The 12,238-nt window shown below is 37.9% G+C and overlaps 1 protein-coding gene across 1 annotated transcript in view; it reads left to right on the plus strand.

Moving 5' to 3' along the window:
- Positions 1-11,236, plus strand: part of LOC137476581 (cytosolic phospholipase A2 epsilon-like) — a 33,056-nt gene extending 21,820 nt beyond the window's left edge. The window contains exons 12-21 of the mRNA XM_068194947.1: positions 1,078-1,213; positions 3,063-3,199; positions 4,369-4,591; positions 5,532-5,646; positions 6,449-6,586; positions 6,861-6,968; positions 7,785-7,976; positions 8,435-8,604; positions 9,628-9,814; positions 10,689-11,236. Coding sequence (XP_068051048.1) covers positions 1,078-1,213; positions 3,063-3,199; positions 4,369-4,591; positions 5,532-5,646; positions 6,449-6,586; positions 6,861-6,968; positions 7,785-7,976; positions 8,435-8,604; positions 9,628-9,814; positions 10,689-10,897 — 1,615 coding nt within the window. The 3' untranslated portion in view covers positions 10,898-11,236. The remainder of the gene's footprint in view (positions 1-1,077; positions 1,214-3,062; positions 3,200-4,368; positions 4,592-5,531; positions 5,647-6,448; positions 6,587-6,860; positions 6,969-7,784; positions 7,977-8,434; positions 8,605-9,627; positions 9,815-10,688) is intronic.
- The last annotated feature ends 1,002 nt before the right edge of the window (positions 11,237-12,238 follow it).

Below are 12,238 nucleotides of genomic sequence, written 5' to 3' on the forward strand. Positions count from 1 at the left end.
GAAAACTTTGTGTCAGTGGAGAGCTACCTGTACAACCTCAGCCCATAACAAAATATTTTGACCTCTAAATTTAACAGACACAAATATAGAAAGAAAGCAAGAAAAATGTTAATCTACTGCTAAAAGAGCTGTTTGCTTTTGTAAGGTAAATCATTTGACCTTATTCTGTTTTCAAAATTACACTGTGTGATAAATCAAATTTGCTGGAGAAGAGAGGTTAGTAGCATTAATCCTTGAAACATTCATATTTGTAAAATATTGGTGAAAATTATTTTCGGGACAGAGTTTGCAGCCAGCAGAGGGTGATGTGACCCAGAAGATTTGGTCAATATTTAGTGCTATTCTCAGTAATAGTGTATTTATGTTGCTGCAGGCACATAACATTGGCTGCAATTTGATTGGGTTTACACCTTTTTTTCTGAATTTTCTTTTGCTTGTGCTTCACATTTCTCAATGGACAAAATTCCATATGTCTGCACGTGTGAAAAAAAAAGTGATGGATATTCTTGTATATTGCAGGATGAAGCTTGAGAGTACTTAGCTAGGAATATGTTCAGGACATATGTACAGGTGAAAGGCTGGAGTTCCCAAGAGGTTGAGCAGGGGGTGATGCTTGCTCTGCAGTTCAAGCTTCATTGCATAACTCATTAGAACCCTCACTTTAAATGCTGTTAGGGGATTGTCAAAACCTGAGAACAAGTGATAATGTCATAATGTCATCACTTGAATTTTCCAGGATGTCACAGATAAACAGGAATAGGTACAGAAAAAAATACCTCTGAAATTAGTCTTTTTGGTGATCTTTCCCTGACTTGGGTGTCTTGTCTTTTTGTCCATGTTCACAAGAGATTTAAAGTACCTTGGAAACTCCTTTTCATCCACATTGCTATTTCTTGCTGGCAGTAGAAATGTTTTTTTTTTGTTTGTTTGTGTGGTTTGTTTGTTTTGTTTTTCTTTTATCAATATGCAGACTTGAAAATGTTTTACAGATTTTTTTTTTTTTTATTACCTGCCCTACAAATCTTGAAATCGGCTATAAATGATGTGTGCATCGATTTATCCCATTGTCTGTTCCAGCTCAGGAGACTTGGATGTGCGCTTGGGATTTAGCCTGTGCATGGAGGAGCAGAACTTCCTGCGGAAAAGGAAGAAATATGTTGCTGCTGCTCTGAAAAAGATTCTTAATTTGGAAGAGGATCTGAAAGAGCATGAGGCAAGCCAAAACAGTCCCTGATAGCAACTGCTCTTGGGGGAACAAATTCAAACAACAAATAGAAAATCCCAGCTTAATTAGTCCTGCTGGTGTGGGCCAGGCCTGGTCACCTAGGGGCAGGCATGAGCAAGACAAGCTGTGGTCTGTTAATGTAGCGGAGTGGAGGAGGCAGGATCATGTCTTTATGGAACCGAAAACTTCTCAACTGCTCCTCAAACAGTACATTCCTGTTTATTCTGGGTATTGCTCATGGGTCTTAGGAGGAAAATTTATAGTGGGCAGATGTGGAACAGCTGGGGGATGCTGCCTGTGAAACAGAGGACCTTAACACAGAGATAAGGTGGTAGCCATGGCACGTGTGTAAAGGGTTTTGAGAGGGAGAAACAAAAGTTTCCACACAGATGTCTGAATAAAAATTCTTGGAGTGGTTTCTGCAGCAAAACAGCTGTATTGCTGGGAAAAATGAGGAGTAGAATAAAACCATCAATCTGGCAAGGAAGAGTGGCTCTTACAGCATCACTGAGTTGTAGAAGAAATATCTGATTGTAAGTTTAGCTGTATCACTCTAGACCCTGTTCCTGCCTCTGTAATTGAGTCATAAGCTTTGCAACCGCTGATGCCTAACTGGGTTGCTGACACTCAGAAAATTACAAACATACCAACAGCAAGAACACTCTTTAGTTGACAGTTAAAAAAAGAGTGCTGTGGAAAATATGATTAAAAAATATTAATTTGGATTTCAGAACAGAATAATACCGGAAACAAAGTTTTCAACAAAGTTGAAAAAGTAATTTTTAACCATTTTTACAAGCTGTCTGAGAGTTTCCTCACACATAGAAAACTGTTTCTGAAAGATCTAATTACTGTGGCTCTCCTATTCATGTGTTTAATTTCAGAAATGTGGGAAAATATCCCCTCTGCCTTATTAACTGACTTATATTTGAAATGAAAAAAAATCATTAGAGTTTTAACATATAAAAAATAGGTTAGAAAATGTAAACCCCAGAATATAATTTTTGGAATTTATTCTGACTTCAGTTAAGATTATGAGATTTTCCTCATTATTATTTTATAAAGTTTCCTAGATTTAAGATCTTAAAAAGTTTACAGTCCGAAGAACATCTGTTTTCTCATTTTTCTGAGCTTTTGTTTTTTTCATAGAGCAGGAGAATTATTTCCTTCATGCTGTATTCATTGACTTTGGAACACAGATTCCTTTAAGAAATTAGAAGCTAGTACTTGAAAGGTATAAATAGACATTTTCCATGGGGTGTGTAAGCATCCACACTCTGGATGCTAACGGAAGCAAAGGGTGTACTAGATCAGGAAAAGATACGGAGAAGAATAGTTTGTCTCTTCAATTACTCTTGGATTGTGGAGGGGGAAACCCTATCAATAACTGTGCTTCAGGACATAAAGTAATTAATGGCCTGGGGCCAGGAAGGCTTTGGCTATTGTGTGGTCTGGCTGATTACAGGGTGCTGTGCATTCCTGTGTGACACTGGTCATTGTTAGAGGCAGAATCATGGATCCCTAACGTGCTCCAGTGTGGAAAATCCTGTATTTTCTGTGACAGCTTCTAATAATACACTTTGAGAAAAATTCCAGGGTGATGATGTTCATTTCCAGTTGTATGTTAAGTAAACACCTTCCCACCCCATCTGAGAGCTTTCCTCCTCGCAGCAGTCAGGCGGTGGAAAACGAGCCTTCTGCAGCAATCACATCCTTTTCATGCCAAGTACCATCCCTGCTTGTATCAATGCCTTCACCTGTTATCTGATTCCTGCAGTAAGGGCTGTTTGTGTCTAATTTATGCACAGCTTTTGCTCCTTCTGCCTTGATGTGCCAGGTGCCAGTGGTGGCCATTACGACGACTGGGGGAGGAACAAGATCACTCACAGCGATGTATGGCAGCCTGCTGGGCCTCCAGAAACTCAACCTCTTAGACTGCATTTCCTACATCGGGGGTTTATCGGGTACCACATGGTGAGAATGACCCAAACAAGCTTTTTGTGTTCTCTGCTCAATACTGTTGACTCTGTACAATACTATTAGCTTATATGGCACTTAGCCAAGCAAAAGCATTTCCATTCTCCCCACAAACTACTCTCTGTCCACCTGGAGCAAAGAAACAAAACATACTGAGTAAAAGATCAATCACCACACTCATCAACTGCTTTTGTCATCACACTGACTCAGTTTATGCCTCATATCTTCACCTAAATGCTCTATTCCCTTTTCATATTTTATCAGTTATACCTTAGACTAAATACAATGAATTTGTCTTTAGACTGGAAATTGAAGATGGGAAGAAGAATTTATGCCTGCCATTTGCTGGTTATTCTCACTTCCATTTTGGATTTACAGTGCATCTCCCTCTGGTAAAAGATGTATTTGGTGCTAGAGGAATTAATATTGTCACAAAAGGCCAACAAATGATATCAAGTTACTGACCTTGGAGAGACTGCAGATATGGTGGCTTGTTGTGATGTGCTGTCTTCTCCCAGTGGGCATAGAGCAGATGATGTCCTACTTAAAATAACTGAAGTATTTAATCAAGTAGGTTCTAGGTACCCCCACTCCTCTACACCTGTTTGGAAGTGGAGAATTTTTTTTCACTGAGTTGTGTGTCACTTTATGTAAGTCCAAACTTCAATGTAAGTCCAAACTTTCTTTTAACTTCTCTGTATGTATGTGGAGATCTGAACGTACCTGTCTGTGTTATGATTTTAAGGGGACAAGTAAGAATGGTCATATGAGGACATGCCCAAAACTGCCCAGTTTTCTTGCTGGCACAAGCCATTAGCAGATATATGGGAACAGATGCAGAACTAGAGCAGAGTAGTAGTGACTGCTCCCTGGAATACTCCCCACCTTCCAAGAAATAGATTTGATGAATACTTGTGGAACCTTTGAATTTAATAGCCTTGGGTCTTGGTTTCTTTTCTCCCTTGAATTTCAAGATAATTTTTGAACCCATATTAACACATCCAAACCAGGAAAGCTTGGAGGTTTTGTTTGCTCCTGAAATTAGAGTATTTTAAGTGTGAACCCCATAGAAATTAAGAAACAGGCAAACAGGTTGCACATCTGTTTTCTGAAAGCAAACCTCAGCATTACGCCTCTTTCATGATTTTCTACTAACATTTCTTCAGGACCATGGCAAACTTATATGAAGATGCTAATTGGTCACAAAAATATCTAGAGGATGCAATCAAGGAAGCTCGCAAGCAAGTAACCAAATCCAAGATCTGCTGTTTTTCTTTGGATTGTCTGAAGTACTATTACAATGACCTGATGGAGAGGACTAAAGAAGGACATAACACTTCTTTCATAGACCTTTGGGGTCTAGTCATTGAATCCATGCTACACGATAAGGTATTGCTCCTTTTTTCCACATAACTGCTGAGCTTCTATAGCTGCAGTGGAGAAGAAAATAAATCCTGGATGCCATTCACTAATAATGATGCAAATAATTCGTTTAGCAGTTGATTAAATATTATATATTTAGATCCATTATTAAAACACTGCTCTAGATGTAAAGAGAGGTTGACCTTGAACTGAAGGAGCCATGACGCAACAATTAAAGGTTGTTCTTTCTCCTTAAAGAAAAAAGTACCCTGAAAAAAAAAATTGTAAGTAAATAATTTTGGACATAAAGTATTCTGACTAGGAGAGGCACTTAAAAATTTGAAATAATTTGCTTCTCTAGCATAAATGAAGATATGCATTTACAAAGTGACCTAGGTATAGACTGCATATGGTTCACATAGTGAGAAAGACCATTTTCTAAATATGATATCAAGTTTTAAGAACTTTTCTTAATTTAAAAGTAGTGTATCTTGAGCAGTTTCCTTCTGGTTTAAATTTGTACAATGAAGTTTTAAATTGTCATGTGCAATAGAATATATTCTTGAATATGCATATATTTGTAAAATACCTTAAAATATGATCAATTCTTTGCTAAGACCCAGCCAAGGAAAGAACTTAACCTTTCACTTAGCTGCATGTTTTTCCCTGGAACTGTTTTTTTTTTTTTTGTTTTTTTTTTGTTTTTGTTTGTTTTTCCTGGCTGGATCTACAATCAACTTCTCTGCATATCTCAAAATCTGAGAACTTGTATAGGGTGTAGCTGCTTCTTATGGGATACTTGACAAGTCTGGAATATCCCATGGCAGATATTTCAGAAAAATCCAGTTACCTGGGAATGGAAAGGAGAACTTGAATAAGACTGTCTAGGGCTGACAATTTATGTTATATTATTTGAAGTGCAAGTTGTTTTTCACCTCATTCCATTAACCCTTTTAATCAAAACCAGAAAGACGAGCATAGACTCTCGGACCAGCGTCAGGCAGTGGATAATGGCCAGAATCCACTGCCCATCTATGTGGCCATCAACCTCAAGTCCAACTATAGTGCCCAGGCATTCAGAGGTAATGGTTATGATTTAGATTTCTTAATAAATTTATAATTTAAATGGTCTAAACTAAGATGATATGGATATAAACAGATTTATTAATACAGTAGTCTTTTCATTCTAATTGCAAATAAAACCCCCAATAAGTCATTACATTGTCAGATAATAGTGACCAAAACTTAAAAAAAAAAATCCAAATGTGTTTCATGTTTAGAATTTGAGTTCTTTATTTTCCTAAAAGTGGAAACATAGTTATACCACAGAAGATGTCAAAGTCACACAGTTTATCCTGTCACAAAAATGAATGAAACAAATCCTATATGGATCCATGTGGTCTTATTTTGAAAAATTAAAGAAAAAACTTTGGATTTTTGGGTCCAATGTCAGGAAAATCACAATTTCCTCTACTATTAATTTTCATAGTATTTGTTTAACATGTACAGCTAAGTACATGGCATCAAGTGAATGCTAAGCTCCCTGTCACTAGAGCCCTAAAGGAAACAAGTTATGCATGAGCAACACATACTTTGGGGTAAGATTACCTCTATTAAGGGAATGCCTGTGGTTTCATTCAGATCAGGGCTTTTTTGCTGGAGGTTGCTGTATCACAGCCTGGAACTGCCCTGCCACAGTGTGGAAGGACCTCATGGCATCAGTACTGCTGGCAATACAGATACAGCCACAGCTGGTGAATGGCATGCTATGAACGAGCCAGTGTCTTTCTCATAGTGTTTGCTTCCTGGAACTCCTCTGTCTAGTATCATCTAACACGCTGTCTAACATGTTGCTTTTTCATGGTCTGGCTGCTGTTGCCATAGAGTGGCTGGAATTCACTCCTTATGAAGTCGGTCTGCTGAAATACGGAGCATCTATTCGTGCAGAACACTTTGGAAGTCAATTCTTTATGGGAAGGATGGTGAAGAAGCTCTCAGAGACTCGGATCTGCTATATGCAAGGTGATTGTTGCCTTGGGGAAAGGTGGTCTACTGGAGAGACAGCTGGTATGGGTGAGCACATGGTATGTGGTGGGCACCACTGGAAAGACACCGGCAGACAGGTTGAGCAGGTGTGACTTCACATTAGCAAGGATGTACTCACGAAGTATGCCCACAAAGGCATCTGTACAGACAGAAAGGAAGTATCCAATGGGAAGAACTGAAAGTATGTATCAATTAAGATTCTTCCAAGGCCACTCCATCAATCAGCTTCTATTCCTCTTTCACGTTATAGGCATGTGGAGTAGTATATTTTCCATAGATGCAATGTATGTCTGGAATTTGGCTGCTGATTCAGAAGATTTCTGGTGCAGATGGACCAGAGACAGAGTAAAAGATATAGGTGAGATTTTTAATTTTTTTGCACCCCTGGACATATTGCTTATGTTCTGTGAGGATGTCTAATGCATAAAGAAATGCTGTCAAAGTCAGAGAATAAAAGATGAGGAAAGAAAAGCAGAGATGTCAACTAAGAATTTTTTTCTGCCTGATTTAAAACTAAATTGTGCCTCTTTGAAAAAGCTTTGTAAAAGTTGTACTTTTTCCTGAAGGTCATACAGACACAAAACCAGCCTCCATCAGACATATAAAAATAATGTTCATCTTAACAATCTTAACATCTTAAGATTGTTAAATTAGGATATGGTCCTTCTTGGCCAGTAATAACATGGGTAGAGAAAATGGATCTTGCAGAAGGCTGATTTCTCCACTGAACTACCCATGGGGAAAGCTTGCTCTTGCTGTTAATTGCACAGGGAACCTGTAGTGACTGGTCTCCTAACTTACTTGATGCTGGGTGACACTGACACGCATTCTGAAGGTGTCTTACCAACAGGTCTCACATATATTTTGGGACTTCTCTCTTCCCTCCACCACATGCTACTTTAGAGGTGGCCATCATTTGAGGAAGCTTACAGTGGAAGGTGGAAGGTGGGCCTTATTGCCTGTCAGCCTTACTGCCTGTCAGCTGGTCATTTAATTCACTGTCTAATGATGAATTTTATTTGGTGGCATAGACCTTAAGGGCTTATAACTATGTTTGATTAACTTTGGAGTGGGGGATGATGATACCTGTTGTTATTAGTCACTCAATTTTTCAAAATATTGGTCATTTCAGAAAATTATCCTAAACTTAAAATTTCTTCTTTCCATCTTGCAGCAGAAGAACCCTTTTTGTCTGTGAATCCCTATGAAGTAGACACGTGTCTATTCACTCCCTCAAGTGTCTTCTCCTCCACTCTGCGAGATGTCTTAACAGGACGTCCAACCATTGCACAGTATCCCAATTTTATCAGAGGCTTCCAGCTGCATAACAAGTACCTGGAGAGTGAAGGATTTTCTACCTGGAAAGGCACAGTAAACTAGCATGCTTTTCAGTAATATTCTAAGAAGGTTTAGGTTTCGGAATTCACTTACGATTTCCAACAAAGAGGAGGAGCTGACACTGACTTCTGAAATGCCACTTCTCCCTTTACAAATAGAAAACATGGAAGACAGATTTGAACAGCATTTCATTTTTGGTGGGGGGTGTTGAAGAGTGAAATTGTATCTGGTTGTCTGGGGATTATGTTCCTGTGGATAAAGTGAGCTCAGCCTAAGGCAGCAGGAGAGATCTTTCCCTCTAGGGCTAAAGCAGCCTGCGGTGCCTGGGAAGGGGAAAGGAAAAAGCAGTAGCATGTCACTTACTCCTGTAAATAAGTACAGCTAGAGTGAGGACAAAATTCTTGATTCTTTATTCTTTACCTTCCTTCAGAGGAGAAAACAATTTTTGCGTTTTATTTGTAGTAATGATAAATAATTATGTTTCAGACACAGTGATAGACTCCTTTCCAAATAAACTGATGGAAACAGCAAACAATGAGCTCTCCCTGGTTGATACTGGCTTTTTCATTAATACCAGTTACCCACCACTTTTGAGATCGAAGAGGGAGGTCGATGTCATCCTCCATTTGAATTACAGCGGAGGGTCCCAAACACTGGTAAGAAAAGCCGTGGTATCGGAGATCTTTTTCCTTCATGGTCTTTTGGTCTCTGCCAATTGTCAGGTAAAACACCTAACTTTTCAGTACTGGAATGTGAATTAGATTGGTATTATTATCTAATTTATTATTTAGATCATTAGGTGATTTATTTCTCAGTAATTAAGAAGGATATTAGAAGATGATGATGGATATAGGCATTTCAAAGTCATCAAGGTCTTCACTGCAATCCACTGGATCCAATAATTTTTAAAATCTGATGGATTATATTCTGCATTATATTATAAACTGATGGAGTGGTCTGAAACTCTGCTACTGATTTTGGTTATGCTTGTACCGAACAAATTACAAAAGCAATGGAAAGTCCTGAAAACACTTTAACAGACTAAATGAGAAAACCTGTCTTGGCCTTTATATCTAATACCACTCCTATGGAAATGTAGTGACTAGTGCCAGATTGATTCATAATTTGAAATAATGTAATAGTGTTGTATATATAATAATAATACAAAATTAAACATAGGTTTATAGTAAATATAGCTGTTAAAGTTTTTTATGAGGTCACAAGATATGTTGGTAAGTGTATTTATTAATAGGGAGTCATTATCAAGGGACACCAATTATGCAGCAGACAGAAAGACTGGGAAAGTGGTAAATAATGAAGTCAAGACAACAATGCAGAGTAATCTGGATTGATGTGTTCCTTCTTCATTCTTGTAGTTTTCTTGCTTTCCTCCTCTGAACTTTCAATGGAATCATAAAATCAGACCGGTGGGTTATGCATTAATTTTCAAGTTCAGAGAAAGTGTTTTCTTGTTTTACCTAAAGCAATGTGGAAAATAAGATAAGCTGCAATGTCTGTTGTGGTTATGATTGTTTCCATCTGAAATTTAATATCTTGCCAGAGGGAGATTCAAACCTTAGAATATTCATGTTAGCTGCTGCAGTTTAAAATATCCAGGTCTCTGTATCAGTTTTGATTGTTTGTAATAATTTTATATATATCTTTTTTCTTTCATCCAGCCTCTGGATCAGATTGCAAAGTACTTCTCAGAACAAGAAATTCCATTTCCCAAAATTGAGATAAGTGAGGAAGACAGGGAAAACTTGAAGGAGTGCTATGTGTTTGAAGAGGCTGACAGTCCACAAGCTCCAACAGTGCTTTTCTTTCCACTAGTAAATGACACCTTCAAGAAATATAAAGCTCCTGGTGAGTCATCTATGATAGCAATTTTAATAAAAAGTTGTTTTCCTAGTGAATTCTTTCAATTTAATATCTAATGTGTTTGTCATTGTCATCTCTGACCTTTCTAATGCCAGCATGGGTCTCATCACTGAAAAAAAAAACTCCTCCGTGTCAGACTCTGGAGTTCATATAGTTCAGATGTACTTTCTTAAAGCACTTGAGATTCTTAAAGCACAGGCACTTATTTCACAAGAACTACTAGAGTTAGTATGAAAGCAAAAATTCTGATACTTCTACACCTTGAAGGGTAGGTTCTCAACACAAGATGTTTTGCTCTACAGACATGGACTTGTCATGCACTGATTCTTGCAAACAAAGATGAGGAAAAACCTTCTGCTGGTTTTGGTGTGAAGCCCATTCATTCAAGATTTTTTCACATATTTAAAAGTAATCTCCCAGACTGAGGCTTGAGTGGACAGAGATCTTTGGTTTTAATTGAATTATGTCCTCTATCTGAATGCAATTATTTCTCCTGAACTTTCAGTGAGGTATATTATTTTGTATAGTACAAGAGTTTCTGGTTTCCTTTTTGCTTGTGCTTTTCTAGTGTGGTAAAAAAGACTATGTTGTCCTAGCATTGCTGCTGCTAATGTTCTTCTAACTTCAAGATGTTTGAGTGATGTCAATGTCAAATGATGTAAAATCATATTTGGACAGAGGCTTGATCCAGATGCTGAAGAATACAGTGCTTCTAGCACAGTATTTTTACTTGCCTCTGGCAAATTATATCTTTCCTTCCAAGTCTCCCTTTTCTACCTATAATTATGTAAATACTGATAGGAACCACATACTGCAATAAAACCTTATTGGTGCATCTCCCTGTGGTTTGTCCCCTTAGGTGTGGAAAGGAGTCCTGAAGAGATGGCTGAAGGCAAAGTTGATGTCTCCAGCATCCTCTCCCCATTTACAACAAGAGAGGTGTGTTTCAGTGAAGAGAATTTTGACAAACTGGTGAACCTGACAGATTACAATGTCCTGAACAACGAGAAGTTGATTATTCAGGCCTTGCGCTTGGCAGTGGCACGGAGGAAGCAGCGGAATTATTAGCCACCACACACTATCTTCAGTCTTTCATGTGGTGTTTCTTGGGGTGTCTATGATTTGGTGAGGTCAAGATGTTTGATTCTTATCAGTGATACTTAGAGTGGAAATCACATCATCCTAAGGACATTCTGGACTCCACTCTATTTACATGGCTCTTCAGACAAACAGCTTGGAATTTATCAGTGGTTTAATCCAAAACAAACTTCAAAGAAGTAAATTTGTTTTTAGTTTTGTTACCAAGTTACTTTACTAATTGTTATATATATTCAATATAAATTATTTTAATGTTGTGGAAGATAATAATGAATTATGTGGCACATTAAAATTTGTATCAAAATAGTATTTATATGGCGTGTTTTCTGTGTGGCAGAACAACAATCCCTTGAACTGGAATTTCTTTGGTATATAACTAATTAATTGTGCTGGTCTTGCTTATTTAATTATTGAAGGTTGTCATCTTTGATTTGATTGTCTGTCCACTATGAGATTTTTATTTAACTGTCTTCACAAGTATTTGAAAATAAGTTTCTGAAGTTAGTATCAGTGTTGTTAAAATTTGTACAGTTTTCACCATCAAGAAAAAATTACCCCTGAATTAGGGGATGACCTTGTGACTTCTCACAGTGTTTTATAAGATGGGAAGTGGCTGCCAGCTGTTTGTGCAGAATAGGCAATTCAAGAGACCCTTTTGGGATCCTTTCCAGACATACCTTTCACACCTGTTCAACACTTACAGGAAAATGGTCTTTGCTGGGATTGTTCTGAGACACTGGTTTCTCATTATCAAAAATCCTAGAGGTCTTTTGGGGGACAGTAGTTGTCAATGACTCCTCTCACAACCCTCTAATAGGCTGATCACAAGCTCAGTCTTTCACAACATCAGCCTTGTACTGTGGAGCTGTGATTCATGAAGAGATTAGTCACAGAAGCTCAGAAAATGTTTTTGATTATCTTCCTTTTTTTAATAAAAGACTTCCACTGTTGCGAGGAAATTCAGACAGTCACCAGGGCAAAGTTAGTGTTGAGATCAAGATAGTCTTGGCTATCATCAGAAATTACAATTTTTTTTTTTAATGGAAAGAAGATCTAGGTAACGGATGGTAGAAAAGGATTGACTTATTTCTAAAAAAACAGCCAGCTGATGGGGCATCTAAGAGCACTTTCGGTGGAGGAGGAGAAGGAGAGGGCAAAGTTTTTCACTTATGAGTATGTTCATTGTGTTCATATACCTGAAACTCTTGAAAGAGCATGGTGTAACCCTGCTTTCAGGTACAATATTGTATATTTAAATCTAGAGTATTGTTCCTCCATGTGTGAGACAGCTGTAATCGTGGTTCTGCTTCC

Source organism: Anomalospiza imberbis, chromosome 6, assembly GCF_031753505.1.
Source record: "Anomalospiza imberbis isolate Cuckoo-Finch-1a 21T00152 chromosome 6, ASM3175350v1, whole genome shotgun sequence".
Lineage (NCBI taxonomy): Eukaryota > Metazoa > Chordata > Aves > Passeriformes > Viduidae > Anomalospiza > Anomalospiza imberbis.